General features: G+C 53.5%; 2 protein-coding genes across 5 annotated transcripts in view; one reads left to right on the top strand and one right to left on the bottom strand.

Annotated features, from left to right (window-relative positions):
* The first annotated feature begins 31 nt into the window (after positions 1 to 31).
* TRAFD1 (TRAF-type zinc finger domain containing 1) lies at positions 32 to 9,313 on the top strand. The gene is made up of 11 exons (XM_038151934.1): positions 32 to 444; positions 1,813 to 1,948; positions 2,020 to 2,073; positions 3,313 to 3,550; positions 4,546 to 4,806; positions 5,182 to 5,255; positions 5,435 to 5,650; positions 6,480 to 6,603; positions 6,820 to 7,117; positions 7,546 to 7,618; positions 7,734 to 9,313. Exons 1-11 carry the CDS (start codon positions 395 to 397, stop codon positions 7,773 to 7,775), a joined length of 1,566 nt encoding a protein of 521 aa, XP_038007862.1. The 5' UTR covers positions 32 to 394; the 3' UTR covers positions 7,776 to 9,313.
* Positions 8,952 to 20,020, bottom strand: part of HECTD4 (HECT domain E3 ubiquitin protein ligase 4) — a 66,068-nt gene continuing 54,999 nt past the window's right edge. For 3 of the 4 annotated variants that reach the window (XM_038151928.1, XM_038151930.1, XM_038151929.1), the window contains exons 66-76: positions 19,180 to 19,303; positions 18,286 to 18,476; positions 17,636 to 17,782; positions 16,602 to 16,721; positions 16,330 to 16,485; positions 14,732 to 14,835; positions 13,643 to 13,864; positions 13,125 to 13,291; positions 12,531 to 12,726; positions 12,030 to 12,252; positions 11,393 to 11,529 (exon numbers count right to left, since the gene is read on the bottom strand). In XM_038151928.1, the coding sequence (XP_038007856.1) occupies positions 11,393 to 11,529; positions 12,030 to 12,252; positions 12,531 to 12,726; positions 13,125 to 13,291; positions 13,643 to 13,864; positions 14,732 to 14,835; positions 16,330 to 16,485; positions 16,602 to 16,721; positions 17,636 to 17,782; positions 18,286 to 18,476; positions 19,180 to 19,303 (1,787 nt within the window). Of the gene's footprint in view, positions 11,530 to 12,029; positions 12,253 to 12,530; positions 12,727 to 13,124; positions 13,292 to 13,642; positions 13,865 to 14,731; positions 14,836 to 16,329; positions 16,486 to 16,601; positions 16,722 to 17,635; positions 17,783 to 18,285; positions 18,477 to 19,179; positions 19,304 to 20,020 lie in introns of all 4 variants that reach the window. The other variant, XM_038151927.1, reaches the window with a different exon arrangement.

Below are 20,020 nucleotides of genomic sequence, written 5' to 3'. Positions count from 1 at the left end.
GGCGGACGGGCCGGCGGGGCGGGGCCGCCGCGGGCAGCGGGACACGGCGGGCACCGGCACCCGCCGGGCTGACACCGGCACCGCTCACCGGCACCGCACACCGACACCTCTAGGGCGGGGGCGTCAGAGATCGGCACCGACCTGACCTGACCCGAGTCGGGCCGGGCCACCGACACAGATCGGGGCCGGGGCACCGGAGATCGGCAGCCGACACCGGCGCTCAGCAGGCCGGCGGACCCGGGACCCGCACCCCCCGAGCGATCCCCGCAGGGCCGCGCTTTCGCTCTCGCCGGTCCCGCCCCGGTCGTTCGCAGCGCTCTCCCCGCCGGGCGCAGGCGGCAGCGGCCGGGCCCGGTGCCCGGGGCTGTGAGGGGAGCGGGCACCGCACGGAGCCATGGCCATCGCCGCCGTGCCCGCCGCCGAGTCCCGGCTCTGCGGCAACTGGTAAGGCCGGGCCGGGGGCCGTGAGGGCCGGGGGCCGTGAGGGCCAGCCCCGGTGAGGGGAGCCCGGGGCCGGGGGCCGTGAGGGCAGCCCGGGGCCGGGGTCCGTGAGGGTCGCACTCGGTGAGGGCTGTGCCGAGCCGACCCCGCCGGTACTCCGGGGTACAGCTCCTTGGAACGCGGTGAGATAGCGGAGACGACCGCAGGGCCTTTCCGTAAGCGTTTGGGGCGTCGCATTTCCCTTCTGGCTCAGTAAGGAAATAGAAACCGAAACGTTCGGGTGGAAATCCAGGCTCGCTTTTCAGCGAGACCCGCACAAAATACACGGTTCCAAGTTTTTCTTCAGCAGTTGCGTGGCTCAGGAGCAGAAATACGAAGACAGATCATTAGGCAGTGTTGTTGTGGAAGTTATTCTTTGAATGCACCTCTCTACAGAGCCCAGGGGCTGATAGGAGGTCACCTCACAAACTGTGTCTCAAATTCAAGCAGCTAAAGAAATTAACTTTTTCTGTAGTTGGTTTTTTTTTTTTTTTTTTTTGTAGAGACATCAGAATCCAGACAATTTCTTGCAACATCAGCCTGGTTTGTTTGGTCTGTGCGGTTCAGTCCCTGCTGTTGGACTTTGTTGCTTTGCCAGGCTTTTGGCTGCCTGGGATCTGGCAGGGGAGAGAGCAGCTGTGGGTTTAGCGAACAAAAGGTTATAAAATTAATGCAGGTGTTTTCAAGGTGGATTTCTTGGAAGGGGGATGATCCGTGTGGAAATGATGCTGCCTGTTTGAGGCAGGAGTAAGGACTGAGCTCCAGGTGCCTCAGTTCCTTTTGGTCCTTTGGTTTAGAGACAGAAAAGAAGCATCTTAGAAGTGAGGTGAGCTGGGGAATTTTGGGGTGCAGAGCAGCGTTTTTACTGCTGGGGCTCTGAGCAGCCTGGTCTGTGGAGGGTGTCCCTGTGAGCTTTAAGGTCCCTTCCAGCCCAAACCATTCCATGGTTCCATTTTCCTGGAACAGGATCTGTCAGGTATAAAAAAGGCACTGTTTGACTTCTCAGAGCCAAGTTATTTTCAGGAAGAAACTTTTATCTTCTCAGACTAATTTATTAACTTGATCCCTGGAGACAACTTGTTTGTGCTGCGAGATTTGCCTTTCACATAAGGAAATAAATCCACATGGATTTTATCTGAATGCAGTGTGATTTTTGCATGCTAAATACATTAATACCCACCTGTGCTGGAACCTTGAGGCCTGGCTGGGCCTTTCTTTACTCACTTTAAACCACGAATTCATTGAAATCTTTCTTAGCATCATCTTGTGAACAACTGCTTGGGTTTGTTGTCAGTGTTTTTCTGCTCAGTAACCTCAGCGACTTCCTCACAGCAAAAAGGATATTCCTGCAGTCAATTTCATCATCCATGAAATCCACTGTAGAAGAAATATTGAAATATGTCCCTACTGCAGCGACTCCATCCCAAAGTCTGAGATGAAGAACCACATTGAGTCTGAGCACGTGCAGGTGAGAGACATCTCTGCTCTGGAGCTGCTCGTTTCTGTGGAAATTCATCTAATGAGGTCTCTTTGCTCTAGGTCACCTGCAAGTGTAGGATGAAGATGGAAAGCAGCCTCCTGAAGGAACACGAGGTTGGTTGGATTTTATATTATTGAACTCTTGGGGGATGCTCTGGTGTTTCACTGATTCCAGAGCCTTTGTGTCAGCCTGCACCTGGATTCCAGCCTGGGGCTTGTGCATCCTTTACTGAGTGATGCTTCCTAAACTTACACCCTCTGGGAGAAAGGATTGGAAACTGCCCTGAAGTCCTGGAGCCACTGAGGGCTTCGTGTCAAAGGGCTCTCTGTGATAATTGGTGATTTCTTTGTCCTTGTCAGTTGAAAAATAGCTATTTAAAGTATGATTGACTTGACTTTTTTCATTCCTTTTCTGTTTCATGTTTCTGGAGCCACGATGTGACTTTTAATAACTCAATCTGTCCAAACAGACTTTAAAAATAGCCTGTAAAATAAACTAAAATAGGCCAGAGTGGGATTTTCTGAGTTCTGAATCCAGTTGGCTGCTGTCACAGACAATCTTGTTATGAATGTCATCCCTTCCCTTCCTGTGGGCTCCTTCAGAGACAGCTCCGGAGCTGCCACCTCAGCCTGCTGATTGCTGAGGGAAAAAGGATTTTCCTTGGAAATCTGTCCAGGTCTAAACCCTGGGAGTAGCTAATCCTGCCTGTGTGTGTGTGTGTGTGTGTGTGTGTGGTGCTTTTGGATTATAAAGCAAATGATGATGTTTTGTTAGTGCAGCATCTGCATATATCACATATTTTACCTATTTTTAACCCCTTTTGAAGGGGGTTCAGTGTGGGTAGAGAATGTGTCCAAGCAGTTCTTGTTGAGCAGTAAATGAGGTGTAAGTCTGTTCCCTAGAAACCAGTGTGGATTTTAGCTGTGCCCATGGAATGCAACTGGATTGTGGGTTGTATCTAAAACACCCAGGAGCCTGGACAATCTGCCCACCTTGGCGGAACAGACCTGTCCAACACCTTCTCCTGTGACTCTCCAGGGTCCTTGAGCACATCAAACCACAGCAGAATAGGTACAGACACTGTTGTGGTGGGGTTTATCCTTAAATCTGAGGGGAGGGGAAAAGGAAAATCCAGAAAGCTCCACGTGACCCTGGCAGATTTAAAATCGTGTCCTGAGCATCTCTGAAGAGCTTCAGCTGCCGAGTTCGTGCCTCCAGCACATCGTTGTTGCATTCCCACGTTGTAGCTTACTCCAGCTTCTTCCTTTGGATGTGGCTGAGGACGCAGCAGAGCTCCAAAGCTCCAAACCTCCCTGTCCCCCATGGAAGAGTAACCCCCTGCGTTTCCCCAGGCCTCCTCGTGCCCCCTGCGCCCCGTGCTCTGCCAGTTCTGTGACATCCAGCTGGCCTTCAACAAGCTGCAGGAGCACGAGCTGTACTGCGGGGCCAGGACCGAGCCCTGCGGGCGCTGCGGCCGCCACGTCCTGCTCAGGGAGCTGCAGGAGCACCCGCGGCTCTGCGGGACGCAGCACAGAGCGGCCCAGGACAGCGGGAGTGAGGGCGGAGCCGGGAGGAGCCGGCGGGGAGCAGGTACCAGGGGCGGGCTGGGGAAGAGCCAGAGAGGGGGAAAGAGATTTAGAGGATGTGTGGGACACAGCTGCAGGGACAGAACCCCTACAGACAGAATCCTAAGTGGCAAAACCCCTAAAGACAGAAATCCTAAAGACAGAATCTTAAGACACAGAGGCTTCAGGGACAGAATCTTAAGGGGCAGAACCCCTAAAGACAAAACCACTGAGGACAGAATCTTAAGACACAGAACCTTGGGGACAGAACCCCTAAAGACAGAATCTTAAAGAGCAGAACCCCTAAGGACAGAACCTTAAGGGACCAGAACCCCTAAGGACAGAAACTTAGGGATAGAACCCCTAAGGACAGGATCTTAAGGGACCAGAACCCCTAAGGACAAAATCTTAAGGGACCAGAACCCCTAAGGACAGAATCTTAAGGGACAGAACCCCTAAGGACAGGATCTTAAGGGACCAGAACCCCTAAGGACAGAATCTTAAGGGGCAGAACCCCTAAGGACAGAATCTTAAGGGACAGAACCCCTAAGGACAGGATCTTAAGGGCATTCCCAGGAACAGCACAAAGAAATCCAAAGTGAGGAAAAAGTGGACAAAGGAAGAAGAACTGGCTGCTCATCTGGTAGCTGGTCCAGGTGTGAGGTTTTGTGATTCCTCTCTGTGGAAATACAGGACAGTGAACACTCCAGAGGCACCGGGTGGGAATGTTTACCCATGGAATGAGGTGTAAGCCAGGAGTGCTGAGGTGCCTGGGAGAAAAGCCCAGTTGCTTCATATTTTTTTTGTCTCAAAGGACCTGGTTTGAAAATGAAACTGGAGTTGTGTGCTCCCTGTAATTTGTGCTGTGTTTTTTCTCCATCCTCCTGGGTTTGTTAGAGGTGCCCTTGGCTTTGAGATGCTGAACTCCAGAGCAACCCTGGGGCTGAGTCTGATGTCCCGAGGGAGCTGCTGGTGGCAGGTTTGATGTTCTCCCAAATTGACAATATTTGTCTTTTGAAGGGGATGAGCTAGAGAGACCTGAAATCCTTCATTCCCAACTTGCTGAAGACTGGAGTGATGACTTGGACTATGTGTTGGCTCTCAGCCTGGATAGTGAGAATGATCCTCACCATAATACTGCAGCTGACATTCCCAGGGATTTCTGGGAATACGACTACACCAAAGAGCCTGGACAATCTGCCCACCTTGGTGGAACAGACCTGTCCAACATCTCCTGTGACTCTCCAGAGTCCTTGAGCACATCAAACCACAGCAAAATAGGTACAAACACTGTTGTGGTGGGGTTTATCCTTAAATTGGAGGGGAGGGGAGAAGGAAAACTTGGTTTGGGAATATTAAAGATTACCTAGGTATTTTAAAAGGTGAAAAGCAGTCATTTTGAGACTCCTAAAGCAGAGCAGCAAGTGAAGCAATAAAAGCTTATTAAATTAGTGGGTCTCTGACCTCCGTGTATGGTGGGAGCCCAGGTGGGGAACAAGGTTCTTGTGGAAGTAAAAATGATGGGAAGGAGGATCTGGGGGAAACCTGGAGTGCAGCTTGTTCTGAGAGGAGAAATGGCACCACAGAGTGTAATGATGCAGCAGGAGGTGTTTTTACCGGACTCCAGGGAGGATGTTATCCTTCCTTCTCTTGCAGACAAGGAGATGATCATGTTGCCCTGTGAGTTCTGTGAGGAGCTGTGTCCTGCTGAAGATCTGATCCTTCACCAGGTCTGAGAAATTCTTGAGTCTTGGGGTTTGCATTGAAGACTTGTCTGTGGCTGTCACTGAGAAGGGTGTGGGTGACACTGGGAGAGCTCTAGCATTTGGGTCTTTGCCAAGGAAAGTGGTTTTCAGTGCCCACCTGGCTCAGCAGGAAAGGTGATTTTTCCGTGCTGTTTGTGTAACAGACAGGGTGCAACCCAGCAAGTGCCTTTGCCTCGTTCAGTAAGAGAAGTTCTTCTCCAAATCCATGGGAATACAGCGGTCTGCAGGCTGAGGGGTCCAACAGCCACAGGAGTGTCCCTTCGTCCCAGCGCCACGCTGTCCAGGCAGAAGGAGACATCATGATTCCATGTGAATTCTGTGGCATCCAGCTGGAAGAGGAGATTCTCTTTCATCACCAGGTACTGAACAGCTCAGGCTCTGCTGGGTCACATCCCATTGTTTGAGGATGGGCCCAGTCCCAGGGGCTCTTGAGGCACATTCCAGGAATTCGGGGAGCTGCCCCTGGCTCACATCTTCCCACACAAAGCTCTGGGATTCATGTGAAGGGTTCAGCTCCTCCTGAAAAGTAGTGGATTAATTTGAAAGCTCTTGTAATGAAACTGAACAAAAGGGCCTGAAGTTGCACAATCAGAATCACACAGAAAATGAAGCTGAGCCCTGGGTGAGTCAGCTGAGGAGAGAGAGGAGCACGAGGGTAGATCTGGGTGGGAGGAAGTAGAGAACAGACTCCAGCCCTGGGAGCGGCGTGCCCAGGGAAGAGTGCTGTGGAATCTGCTGCTGCTGCAGACAAGATGGGAAAGTGCTGAGCTCAGCCATTCTCCGAGTCATGGTTCATTCACAGGCCGGGTCCCGGCAAACTGCTGAAGCTGGGGTTGGGTTGGTTCTGGGCCTCTCCTCTCCTGGGGGACAGCAAAACCTGTTCTGGGAACGAGATCTGATCAAACCTGAGAGCTTATCACAGAATCCCAGAATGGTTTGGGTTGGAAGGGATTCCATCCCACCCCCTGCCATGGGCAGGGACACCTTCCAGTAACCCAGGGTGCTCCAAGCCCAGTCCAGCCTGACGGGGGATGGAACTGGATGAGCTTTAAGATCTCTAAACCGTTCTGGGCTTCCACAATTCCCTGCTCACCTTAACGTCCCCAAGTGCTGCTGCTCCGCAGTGTTTTCCCAGGAATTTTCACCTGAGTGAGCTTCACCTGACCTGCGCTGTGTGTTCTGCTGCAGCACCACTGTGACCTGCGCCCTGCCAGCCCCACAGGTGACACTGCAGCTCGGGAGCTGCCAGCTCAGCCCCACGGCGACAGAGGGGAATCGCCAGAGCCGGCTCGGCGACGGATCCGGCACCAAGGTGAGGGCAGAGCACAGCCTGAGCTCCCCTGAGCTCGCATTGAGGGGATCCTGTTGCCCCGTTCTGTCTCAAAAATCTTCATCCTCTGCTCTCGGGCTTAGGGAGGGAGGATTAAATCACTGGAACTCTGTCCTTGGGGATCCTGGGGTGGACACTGGGATTGTTCTCACTGCTGAAGTTACTGTTCCCGCTCAGCTCCGCGTCCTGTCCCTGCAGGAGATGTTTCTCCTTGGCACGCAGAAGGCTCTGGGAAGCTGGGGCTGTGCCCTGCTGCAGGGACCAGGCTGAGGACAGAGGTGGCCAAGGCTGGGAATGCAGCGTTGTCCCCTCCAGGGAGAGCCGGTGACGCTCCGGCCGCTCGGGGCAAGCCAGGGAAGGGGAGTGGCAGCGAGGGGACACGGAAGGACAGAGGTGACGCTGCAGCTGGGACGGCACCCCGGGCAAGGCCTGCTCAGCACCTGCAGGCAGAAGCCTTCACTTCCAGCTCCTCCAGAGCTTCTCCAGCCCAGCCAAGGTAACGCCTTTGCCTTCTGGTCCATCCCCCTTCCTGTGGTGCAAATCTGGATCCCCTTGGCTTTGCCTGTGCCTGGAAGGGTTTCAAAGGCTGAACCCCTGAAAGGCTTTCAGATTCCCCCAGTTGAATTTGGCTGGTGCTTGTCTGAGTTTCAAACAACACATTCAGGTTTTTGCCTCAGAATAGAACAGACCCCCTGGTCACTGGGATAAAATGCAGGTTAAGGCCTCGTCACCTGGCCGTGGGAGCGCTCTGCTCTCACCTGGGCTCTGAACAGGAGCTGGCTCTGCTGCTGAAACATCTGCGCCAGGGTCAGAGGAGACTCGAGGGCTTCTCCCTTTCCCTGTGTCCCTGCTGTGCTGTGTGTGTCCAGCACGGGTGGCTTTGCCTCCTCTGAAGGTGTCCCTGTCCCTGTCCCTGTCCCGCAGCTGCGGCGCCGCAGGAGGAAGGAGCCTGGCGCTGTCGGACGGGCGCAGCGGCCTCCGGCGCCGGAGCTCCAAGGTGAGGCTGCAGGGGCAGCTGCTGCTGGTTTTGCCAGGACGAGGAGCTGCTTTTTACAGCCCTCCCTTATTAAATCATAGTTGAAAACAGCATTTTTCTTCTCCCCCTCCACAAGGCCAAAGGCCAGAGCCCAGCAGCCGGACACCCGGAGGAGTGAGCCAGTGCCTGTGGAGAACATGGACACCCGGCCCTGCCCCCGGCTCCGCCGGACTCATGCAAGCAAATTCTGACACAGCTTCAATTTTTAGGCAGTTACCGTTTTCTAAATCTCTATTTTTAATCTGTGAGAGCAAACTTCAGGTTTTTATGTCTCTGATCGCCTCAAGCACCACCCCCAAGGCATCAAATTGAGTCTGACCTTGGGCCCCACCTGAGTTCTGTGTCCGTGTGGGCTCCTTGTGCCACCCTGGGATGGGATTTGTGCCACCCTGGGTGTGTCCTGCCCTGGAATGCTCGGGGACAGCTGGTGACACCAGCAGGGAGCAGTCAGTGCTCCAGACCTGTCCCACGCAGAGCAGGTGTGAGGGTTGGGGCTCCAAGGCTTCTCAGTGCTGCATTTTCAAGCTTTTAAAGTTTCTTGGAATAAAATTTCTCTGATGCTGTCCCAAACCGTTGTGCAGTGCCATCTGTCCCGTGGGGTGACACGGGACCACAGCCCCTGGCTGAGGATCCATTCCTGCTGTTCTTCCCTGCCCTGGGTTGTGTTACCTTGGAATCCCTGGGATTTGGGAAGTGGAGCAGCCCCTGGATAACACCCCTGAGCCTCAGCTAATTGAGGAGGAGAGCAGATGGCACTGGCAGGGCTAATTAGCCACCCCTGGGGCAGGCTCCTTACCCAGGCCTTGGCTCCATCCCCCTGGAACAGCCCGAGCCCAACGAAGGCTGCAGGGAGCTTCCTCCTAAAATAAAGACATTTTACAGATGCTCCCACCACGTGTTCATTTAGACAAGAAAAGAATAAAAGTATTTAAAAACGGGGGGACACCAAACCTCTGCTCTTCCCATTCCTGGGGAGAAGGGAGAAAATCAGGGAATGGTCCCTGAGGTTTGGGATGGATAATGAGATGCTGTGGGTCAGGAATCATTAAACACAACAAATAATTAATGACTGAGGTGGTAGAGCCCGTGCTGTGCCTGATGCACAAGGAATACCCCAGAGGAACAACCTCAGCAGTGGCCGTGCTTCCCTTTGGTACCAAATCCTGATGTTTTCTGTTCCAAGTACACACAGAGAAGTGGGATTCCAGCAGAGAAGCTGCAGCTCCCTTCCTCCTCCTCCTCTGCAGCAGATCCCGTTCCCTGCAGCCCCAGAGAAGCACACGAACACCTCCAGGGATGTTAAGAATCTCCTTTATGCAGGTGTACACTCGATGGCCAAGAGCACTTACAGGTTAATGCCGTGTATGGAACCGAGATGGACACACACCAAGCTAGAACTAATACCCAGCTCCAGAGTTTTTCCATTGTTTAGTATAATTTTACATTCTGAATGAATATATATTAAAAAAAATAATAATAATCATCACAAACCAATCTTTGCTTCGACAAACAAGCCTAGTACAGACAATGTCAAGTTCATTTAAAGCACGAGGAATTAAGGATGATTAGAAAAGCTTTAATTAAAAGGCCATTTGAGCCACAGCTGAGGTGCTGCAGCACTTCCTTCCCAGGAGCATGGAATTAAAAAAAAAAAAAGCCAAAAAACTCCCACAATTCCTCTTGTGGGGCTCATCCTGTTCTCCAGAACAAACCGAAGTCGATGGAAGTTGGTTATTGGTGCGACATTTGTCCTGTAGAAGAAGCTTCATTTACACCCCCAGGTGCAAACGGCAGCGCCGAGAAGTTCGTTATTTGTAATCATAAATAATTAACTGTAATAAATACGGATCAAGTAACGTTCCAGCACACGCCCGGGGCCGGGTGCGCTCCACTCGGATGTGCTTCCCAAAGGAGCACGCGCACAGCAGCAGCAGCTTCTTACTCACAGCTGGAACTGGAGCCTTGGGAACCGCTGGCACACGGAGCCCTCCGGGACGGCCCCTCGGCATTTCAGGAGCCCAGGAGAAGCCCAGAGAGCCCAGCCCGGGGCCACAGCTCTGCCACGGAACCAGCCGGCGCTCCCCACCTTTCCTGTCCGGGAACAAACCGGCTCCGAGCCGCCCCTTCGGCTTCCTTTCCCCTGGGTCTTTGTAAACTCCAGGTGTTCCCGCTTGCTCCGAGTGGTTTCTGAGCTACATCAACGCTTCTACCAGGAAATGGACGAGATTCAAGAGTAAATATTCTTCCTACGTGGATCTGTTCCCTGGACAGGGCAATATGCATTGGGAGGGTAACAGCTTCCTAACCACGGGGTCGGGAGACTCCGGATGCCGACGGCTACCTACGAGCGCTGCACACGCGTTCCCGTTCCCACTCGCTCAGGGAAGAACAAGGACACCCATCCCGAACTCGCGCCGCCTCTCCCGCATCCCACGCGCTCAGCGTTCCCACTATTCACAATAATGTACAATAAATACATTTGGGATTCCCGGGAGCTGTTCTGGAGCCGCGGGACACCGAGCTGAAGGCTCGGTCGCCTCAGCCAGAGCCTCCCGGGCGGCTCCGCGCCGGCGCTCGGAGCCGACGGATCCCGGCACGGTCTCTTCCTCAGAACTCAGGATCCGAGGGATCAGCAGAGCTGGAGTGTCCCAGAAATCCTGCTGAGGGATGAGACGCCTGTGGAGGGGCCGCTCTGAACCATCCAGAACATTCCACAGAACACCAGTGAAAGGTGGAGTTGTTCCCGCTCCGCAGCCGCCTCCCAGCTCTCCACACAGAACAGGAGCTTTATCTTCCAGCGGGTGACTCTGTCCTCCTGCCGGGTGTCAGAGGTTTTTAGGATAATTTGCTCTTGGATCAAAGATTTTTGAGTACAAAAATGAGTTCCAGGTATTTGAGCACCCCCTGGTTGTTCTGAGAGCTCACTGGGAAATGGGATAAAGTCCCGGATTTTTGGGATGGACTGTGGTATCTTACACCCTTTGGAGAGAAGCTGTTTTGTTCCGCTCGTATTTTAATGACAATAAATTATTTTGTTGCTAAGCAAAGCAGACATTCAAGAACATCTAGGGCAGGAACCCAACGGAATCACAACCCTTTCACTGTTCTATTGGAAATTTTCCCAAAAGTGTTGAGCTGAACCCCCCAGTTCCCTGTGGCAGCCCCCATGTGCTTGGTCAGAGTTTAGAAAAATTTCAAGGAAAGTGGTGGAAAGGTGGAAAAGCAGTTTGGCAGCAAAGTTCTGCTTCAAACCTCAAGCAAGTGCCACAAATCCTGCCTGTGCTCTGCTCCTGCCCACGCAGTGATTCCCTCCCCACACCCAAACCTGGCATTTTTGTACTCAAAAACCTCTCGGGGGAGAGAGTGATCCATGAGCCTTCCCCTCCGAGGGCTCCCGGCCTCGGAACGCCCTCCCTGTACAGGGCAGACCGCTGTGGATTACAAAATTAGAAATGTACAGGTGGAAAGGTTTTTTTTCCCCAAATTAAATTATACACAAACCGGTCTTTACTAAACTATCCTACAAATATTCCACAAACAAGGCAGCAAAAGAACCAGTCCACCACAAAGTCTACGAATACAAAATGGAAGTCTTCCGGGAATTACTGTAATGGGAACGAAGGTTCGGGAAATAAATTAACCCCCAGCTCGTCCCACGGGAGGCGCTGGACGGGAACTGAAGGGGTTCCACCGGGCAGAGTCACGGAGTCACCTCCAGGCTTTCCCTGCTCCTGCTCAGCCGCTGAGCGGATCCTCCCGGTAGTGGATGGCGTAACGGAGCTTCTCCAGCATGATGTCCAGCGAGGAGTACTGCGGCAGCTTGATCATGAACATGCACGTCTCCACTCGGATGTACCGGGAATCCGGGGAACCTGCGCGACAGCCGCCGGCACGGTCAAAACCCAGCCCAAAGCTTCCTTCCTTGGGGTGGCCAAAGTCCTAGCCCTGCCTCTCGCGGGTGTTTTGAATCGTAAATGTTCCTGTGCTGCCCCCATGACAATATTTTCCCGATAGTTTAAGGATTTAAAAGCTTCTCAGACAAATAGCAAAGTCTCTCTGCATCTCTACAGGGCAGAGTTTTAATGGTGGAATCCCAGAAGAGTTTGGGTCAAAAGGAATCTTAAAGCTCATCCAGTCCCACCCTCCCACCATGGGCAGGGAACTTCCCACTGGATGCAGTTCAAGTTTTATGTGGAATTTTAGCTTTACATCATTTAAACCCCAATTCTCTCTGATTTACCCTCATAATCACCTGCCCCTCTTTGTCACTGTTCACTGAACACCCGTTAAGGGGGGCTGAGGGCTGGGACAGGGCTGGGAGCAGCAGCAGCAGCAGCAGCAGCTCCCTTCCCTGGGAGCGGCCGTTCCGTACCTGCGGCGCCGTCGGGGGGGGCGATCTTCATGGGGTAGGGGGGCACGTGGGCGGTGTCGGGGCCGCCGTCCTTGCAGGGGCAGGTGAAGGGGATCCTCTCCTGGTTACAGGCAAACTTGATGAACTTGCAGAGCTCCTCCTGCGTGAACATCTCCAGGGCGCTCCAGAAGAACTCGATGTGCTGGTCGGTCTCCATCAGTCCCACCTGGTACATGGTGTGTGCCTGAGGGGACAGGGACACGCGTCCACTGCTGCTCACCCCTCTCCCTCCGGGAATCCTCCCCGCTACAGACATTCAAACTCTTACTCCTCTCTGCACAAGCCCCACCCTAGTATTTCCTGAATCCAGTGAAATCTTAATAAACTTCCTTGGGGGGGCAAAGGGGTGTCCAAGCAGCTCCCCAAGGATGTCCTGGCTGCACCAGAAGCAGAAGATTCTCCCCTCCCACCTTCCCATGGGAGGATCCCCCTCTGTGTCCCACAGGAGTGTGGCCAAAGCACCTTGAGGAATTCCAGGTTGATGTAGGGAAGGCCACAGGTCCTCAGCTCCATCTCCAGGGGGGTGAGTGTGGTCAGGAGCTGCAGGGGGATGATGGAGCCCAGCCCTGCCCTCACTGCTGTCATGCACTCCGGGGTCTGCAGCTCCCGCATCCGCAGGCTCCGGATGGCGGCTGCGTACACGTCCTTGTTCTCCCACCTGCAGGGACAGACCTGGGTGAGGGAGGAGCACCCGGAGAGCCCTCAAGCCCCACCCGTGTTACACATGGAAGGATTTTAAGGAGAGATCCTGATCTGGAACAATCCAGAGTTAGCAATACACACTTGGCATTCCGATGCTTCCCAGTTAATTCCGCTGTCCTCCGCTTCCTCCTCTCCTCCCACCTGCCCGTCCCTCACAGCTGGGACCAGCCCTGCCCCTCTGTCCCTTACAGAGCCAAATGGCACCACTGATCCCAAGTTCTGCCAACTCCTCCCAAAGCAAAGCTTTCCCAGACCATTCCAACTTGTTACAAAAGCACCTCCGGAGGGCCTGCGCTTGGAGAACAATTCCAGAGCTGTCCTGTGCCACGTCCTGCCTGGAAGGCTGCTCCTTACCCCACAGGGATGTGCCTGCCCCTGGGACACAGCTCCACCTCCTCCCCAGTGAGGCTCAGGTAGGTGAATTTGCAGCAGGGTTTGTTGGGGCAGTCGGGGCTCTCCATGGCCAGGTGCTGGGAGGCGATTTCGGCACACAGCGCTTCCAGCTCCGTCTCGTCACTGATCTGTCACAGAACAAGGACAAGGACCTGGTCACCAGCACGGCACTGCCTCGTCACGGGTGTCCCCACAACGGGGACTCGCTCCAACAGCAAAACCCTGCTTTGGGGGTTCTGGTCTGGTTTAGCAATTCCAGTAAATATTTCAGAAGCCGGAATTCCACCGTGCCTGGCAGCAGGGGAGCGTGGGGAACTTCTCCAAGGCAACAGCATGTAAAATCCTGAATCCAAGAGGAATCAACCCATCTCCCAACCCTGCTTCCACAAAAACCACCTGGCAGCCGCCAGCGAGGGCAGGCACATTTGTGCCATGGGGGAATCCTGAGGAAAAGCAGGGAAGAGGGAAAAGGGACCTACATTTTCAAATTTTTTGACGTAGTTGTAGGTGAGGATGTCAGCTTCCTGCAGATCCACGTCGGGATCCAGGGGCTCTCCCACCAGGGTCTTCCAGAAGGAGGGCAGGAGGTCCAGGGGCAGAGGAACGTCGGCGCGGATGGCGATGCCCAGCAGCTGCCCGAAGAAATGGAACAGCTGCTCCTCGGCGTAGGTGATGGGGCTGGGGGTCAGGATGTACTTGCCCTGTGGAGAGAACGGCACACGGGCAGCACTGACCAGCTGCCCACAGCCTCAGGGGCTGGGTGTTAGCAGGCCTCTGCAAGCGCATCCTTCCTGTTCCAGAAATGTTCACTTGGATACCAAAGGATCTGCTCCAGCACAGCAGGAGTCCCTGGATTTCACACACTGCAATCAATCACCTTATCTTATCACCTCCTGATCCAATCAACCCCATTTTGGTTGGTTCCCATTTTGCCGAGCTGTCGATCAACACTCACAGGATTTTCTGGACTTGTTACATCAGTTTGATATCCAAGTCTTTCAGCCGTGGGATGTTTCTGAGCCTGGATTTGCAGAGCCAGGTTTGCTACACAGTTGGTCTTAAGCTGAGGGAACCAAGCTCTTTCCCAGCCTAAGAATATTCCCAGGAAGGAATTACTGAGAATTCTTTGCACCATCAGCGTTATCTTGTTTCCAGAGAACATCTACTGCACCAAATACGACACTAAATAGCAAGGATGGAGCATCTTATTCTCCTGGCAAGGTGACAGAACCTTCTAGGGACATTCTTGGAGTAAGGCCACAGAATAAAAATTCATGGAAGTTCACCAGTTTGGGACAGATAACTGAACCTCCCTCACTCTGAATGCTGCCCAGCAGTTTTAACTCTGCTCCATTTTTCTGCCTTGGCCCCTTCTCCAGGTACCTGCTGCACACAAGAGCTGCACCATGGGGTCACCAACTCCCAGCTCTCCCAGGATGTGGGATCTGCTTGGCTTCATGGATCTGAGGCCTCACTCTGCACTTCTGACCAAATGTGTCCCACTCCTGTTCTAACCCAGCATTCAAAATGAAAAAAAACCCTTTATTTTTGGCACTGGGATCTCACACCTTGTTCTTATTGACAGCAGAGCTGGGGCACAGCAGGAGCAGGGAGAGGGAGGAGCTCTGGAGCTCTTTACACACTTGCCAAAGGAAGTGACGGAAAGATCCACCTGGAAAAGAGAGAGGGAAAACAGTGAAAATATTCCTTTGTTCCTGCTGAATTCCTAAATGCTGCTTTGCCTTCCAGCACTCCAAGAACAGCAGGAATATTTGTTCTACCAGCTGGCCTGCAAATGGGAGTTGGTGCTGGATTAGGAGATGGATGAGGCTGTCCTACAACAATGGAGGTGATGCTCCAGGCTTCAGCACAGCTGCTCAGCCACAGCCACAACATTTATCTCCTCATAAACACTGTCAGTGCCACCACAGCCCTTCAGAAGACAAGAATTCCCTATGGGAGAAGGCCCCACGGAGCCTTGGCTCAGCTGATGGCTGTACACTCACGTCCTTTACACCTCAGGCAGGTGACAGGAGCTGGTGATGTGACAAGCGTGTTCTGGGCTCTCTGGCTCCATATTCCCCCTTGGATCTCCCCCAAGGACCAGCCCAGCCCACGTGGATTTGGAGAGCAGGGATCCCTTTGCTCTTTGGGATCTGCCTCAAAACCCCACGGAACAGCTCAGCAAAGCCAAATCCCCTCAGCCCAAGGTTGAAGCCGGTCTCCTCCTGGTGCAACACTGAGGAACCACCACCCCAGAGAGAGCCAGCATCCAGGGGGATCCCATTCTTTTCCACCCACAAGGGAATGCTGCTCCTTAAAGTCCACACGAGGCAGGTCGTGGTGAAGAGCTGGGCTGTCCCTGGGGGATGCCACGTGTGCTGTGACTGTCGCCACTCACTGGTGCCATGGACCTGCTGTCCCAACTCCTTGGTGTCACAGACTCCCTGTCCCAACTCACTGGTGCCATGACCCCCCTATCCCATCTCCCTGGTGCCACGGAGCCCTGCCCCACTCCTTGGTGTCATGGACCCCTGTCCCCACTCCCTGGTGCCAGGGCACCCCTATTCCCTCTCCCTCGTGCCATGGAGCTCTATCCCAACTCACTGGTACCCTGTCCCCCATCCCCACTCCCTGCTGCCACGGAGCCCTGTCCCTACTCCTTGGTGCCATGGAGCCCCTGTCCCCGCTGTCCTGTCCCCTGTCCCCACTCATTGGTGCCATGGCACCCCTGTCCCCACGTCCCCACTCACCTGCTGTCCCTACTCCCAGGTACCACGGAGCCCTGTCCCTACTTCTTGGTGCCATGGAGCCCCTGTCCCCCCCTGTCCCCACTACCTGGTGCCATAGAGCCCTGTTGCCCCTGTCCTGTCCCCACTCATTGGTGCCATGGCACCCCTGTCCCCACTCCCTGGTGCCATGGAGCCCTGTCCTCCTGACCCCTGCACTCACTGGTGCCATGGCACCCCTGTGCCCACTCCTTGGTGCCCTGGCACCCCTGTCTGTCCCTGTCCCCTGCACTCCCTGGTGCCACGGCCCCCCTGTCCCCCTGTCCCTGCACTCACTGGTGCCCTGTCCCCCCTCCCTGTCCCCGCACTCACTGGTGCCCTGTCCCCCTGTCCCCATCCCTGCAGTCCCTGTCCCCTGTCCCTGTCCCTGCACTCACTGGTGCCGTGCACCTCCTCGCCGGTGAAGCGGATGTTGAAGGCGTAGGTGGGGTCTCCCCCGCTGGCCAGCTTGACGCAGAGCTGGGACGAGGGGACGCAGCCCAGCTGCCGGGCGGCCTGGCAGAAGTAGGAATTCTCGGAGGAACGGATCTCCCCTGTCCAGCACAAAGGGGACAATGAACCTCCAGCCTCGCAAAGGGGCGGCTGAGCTGGGGGAAAGCAGCTCCGGGTTGTGGCCAATGGGGCTGGAAAGGATCGGTGCTTGCCGTACCTCCAACGATTTCCAGGGGATCCAGGGTGATTTCTGGGGCCGCGTGGTCAGCGGTCCTTTGGACGGTGGCATTGAGCACTCTGTTCATGACCGTGACTTTTGTGTCATAAAAGATTAAACCTGAAGAAACAAACACGTTTCAGCAGAGTTAATCTACCCCTGAAATTCTCCAGCGGACAGCGGTAGAATAAAAAAATTCCCCTTCTAAACTGTAGGTAAGACATGGCTAATCTAAATTAAAAAAAAAAATATTTCACAGGATCATGGAATGGTTTCCATGATTCCACTCATCCAGGAACACCTTCCATAATCCAGGTTTCTCCAAGTCCCATCTATTTGTTCCTCATGTGTTTTGGAATAAGTGCACTGGGATGAAATACTGATGAACACAATTCCAATGTTCTATAATTACATCCCAGCAACTCCACCACAATCTCTGTAAATAGGAACACTTTGCCAAAGAGTTTTCAGCAATCTGAGATGTTTTGACAGTAAAGCTACAGGCAAGAAATGATAAAAAATAGGCCTGTGACACTGCCCCAAAAATACACTTAATACCTCATATCTCTGTGAAGAGAAATCTCTGAACATTCCTCACTCCCCCACACTGGTTTAGGAGTGTTTTTATCCAGCTGGACCAATACAAAAACCTTTCACACACTGACACCCCTGGCAAATTCTCTATCTTCTTTAGAAAACAAATCTGGGCAGTGTAATGCCCCAAATCTTGGGTTTTTTTGGTGTCTAATGAAAGCTGTAAAAATACTCTGATACCCTTGGAGCATTTTCTTGACCTTACTAATGCTACAACAGCAAAGTCCTGAGACTTTCACCTGACCTGCTTGCTTACTAACAAAGTTTTGATTTCTGGATACTCCCAAGAGGATAAAGACCCTCAGACACAGAAGATGGAAACTCCCCCTGCGGTTGTGGTGTCACGAGGATAACCTCCCTCTTCTTTAAAAGCAAACCAAGAGAGAAGTGCCCTGCAGCAGTGCCCCGTGGTCAGTGTCCCCCAGCAGTGTCCCCCTGACCTTTGGCCTCCTGCAGCAGGGCAGCGATGCTGTTGCCGTACATGTCGGTCTGGCGCAGCTCCACCAGGGGCAGGAAGAAGGTCTCCAGGGTGGTGTTGAGGGACTGCAGCAGGGCAAAGCGCAGGCGCAGGCTCTCCACGGGGACGTCTGCACAGGGAAACTCCCAGTCAGGGACAGCAACAGATCCCTGTTCCACCTCCTGCAAACCCCAGCAGGTCCAGGACCACACAAAGCAGCCCCTCTGATTCCTGTGCTGAGGATTCAGGAACAGCATCCCTGATGTTCCTTTCTGAACCTCCAGTCTTGGGGTGTGAGTCCAGAATCTCCCATTACCACTGAATTTTCCTCCTAAAGTGCTTAGAACAGGATTTAGGTGACTAAAATCTGTGGAAATCCAGCCTTCCTTCCCCTGCAAGCTGAACCCACCAGGTATCTCCTGCCTGCTGCAGCCTGAGCTGGAAACTCTGCTTGGAGAGCAGGGAGCAGCTGCAGGGCATCCCTGACTTTGCTCAAGCACACCCCCAAGGAGAGAGAAGAGCCAGATCCAGCACTCCCCTCATCCCACCGAGCCTCCAACCTCCGAAGGAGCACCAGGAGCACTCCCAGCTCCTCCCCTGAAGAAAGCCCCTATGCCAACCCCCCACACATACTCAGGAGACAGGAAATCCTGGGATCTGCAGCATCAGCTGGGTCCAGGTACACCTCGTGGGGGTGCAGGCGGGCAGGGGTGATGGCCAGGTGGCGGCACAGGCGGTTGATGTACTGCACCAGCGCCACGTCCATCTCCAGGCTCCACTTGCGTGACGCCTTCTGCGCGTGTCGGGCGTCGATGCAGGCACACCTGGCAGGGGACAGGGCAGAGCTGCTCGCTCACAGGGTGCTGGACAGCTGCACCTGGAGTACAACTACACCTGGGGTAGGAGCTGATGCTCTGCTCTTCACCCCCCTTCCCTTAAGCAGAGCTGTTCCACAACAAGATTCCCAGTGTGAGGCCAAGAGCTGATTCAGCACTCACTTCTCACTGGAATTAAATCATTAGGCACAAAGGCACTGCCTGTTAAGCTCTCTTAGTGCATTATCTCCTCTGGAGATGATATGGGGCAATTAGCCTATGGCCTGACACAGGCAGATAAGGAGAATTCATTTAAGGGACTTTCTTCCTCTACAACATTAGGAAGAAATTTCTAAAGCATTTCTGACCCAGTAACAACCCTGCCAGTTAAACAATGACCCAGTGCACTGGCTGGGGAAGGAAACCAGAGACAGACGTGGAGCTACAGCTCCCTTCAGGTAATTTGTTACACAGTTTGGAAGCTCTAAAGGACACTGTGGCATCTGATTTTGTCAGCCATGCTGTGTGCAACAAATCAGGACCTGCATTTGGGCAGCATGTGACTTCTAAAATGTATTTTGAGGAAATAACTGATTTCCCTACAGGCCTGGCAGCCATGGATGGAAGTGTTAAAGATTCCTGGATTAGGAACACTTGGGATCAAGTGAGCACAGTAAGTATCACCTCCTCCCAAGAGGTTTGCAAGCTGTACCTCTCAAAGTGCAGGTCATAGCCACAGGACAGGATGGCTCTCCACACGCTCCGGATGTCCTGCTTGGAGCGGTCCACCACGAACCGGTGAAATCCATCCAGGGTCAGGTACTTCTCCTCAGGAACTGCCACCAAACGTGGACCAGCAAAGAGTTCATGACTTGCCATGAAGTTCTCACCCCACACAGGAGCAGGAGGGAGCTGCTGCCAGCTTCCTCCTGCTGTCCCATCCCACCACGGACCCTTTCCCAAGGACTTCCATCTGTCACACATTGGTCAGGTCCACCTCAGTCAATGGCACCTTCTCACTCCCCTAAAGGGCTCTAATTCCTCACTGCTCCTCTGGAACACCTCCCTCTAACCCTACTTGGCTGGATGCTGAAATTCCCCTTTCCTGAGCTAACCTGGCAGCTCCTGCCAGGAAGAGGGGAGTCCAAACTCGTGTCTGTTCACTCTTCTACCAGACTGAGGTTCTGAGCACAACCCCTGTCCCCCACGGCTGTGCTGTCTCCTCCAGAAGTTCTGAGGTCTCTCAATCATCTTTTTTGTCCAATTTCCCACTTGTAACTGAAGACTTTCCCAACATAAATTGAGAAGCACAATTAAAACCCACCTGGTTCAAATCCATAATACCCCAAACCCTCACTACACCAAAGCCTTGGAACTGCATCCCATAGGAAGTTTTCTGTCTGGTTTATTGACACTGCTGCAAGAACTGTTTGCTCTCACACTGATGTGCCCAGATCCAGAGATACAAATAAAATCAGCATTTTAAATCACGATTTTAAAAAAATGTGGTTAGACTCGTTAGAAATAAAGACAAACCAGATCTATCATGAAGT

The sequence above is a fragment of the Motacilla alba genome, chromosome 15, assembly GCF_015832195.1.
Source record: "Motacilla alba alba isolate MOTALB_02 chromosome 15, Motacilla_alba_V1.0_pri, whole genome shotgun sequence".
NCBI lineage: Eukaryota > Metazoa > Chordata > Aves > Passeriformes > Motacillidae > Motacilla > Motacilla alba.
Note: the sequence above shows the minus strand (reverse complement) of the source record. Positions and strands in the feature narration are given on the sequence as shown.

Coding starts and splice junctions, on each gene's coding strand:
- TRAFD1 (XM_038151934.1), top strand. CDS start 395: ATGGCCATCGCCGCCGTGCCCGCCGCCGAGTCCCGGCTCTGCGGCAAC. Junction 2,074..3,312: donor GCCTCCTGAAGGAACACGAG/GTTGGTTGGATT, acceptor GCGTTTCCCCAG/GCCTCCTCGTGCCCCCTGCG. Junction 5,256..5,434: donor AAGATCTGATCCTTCACCAG/GTCTGAGAAATT, acceptor TTTGTGTAACAG/ACAGGGTGCAACCCAGCAAG.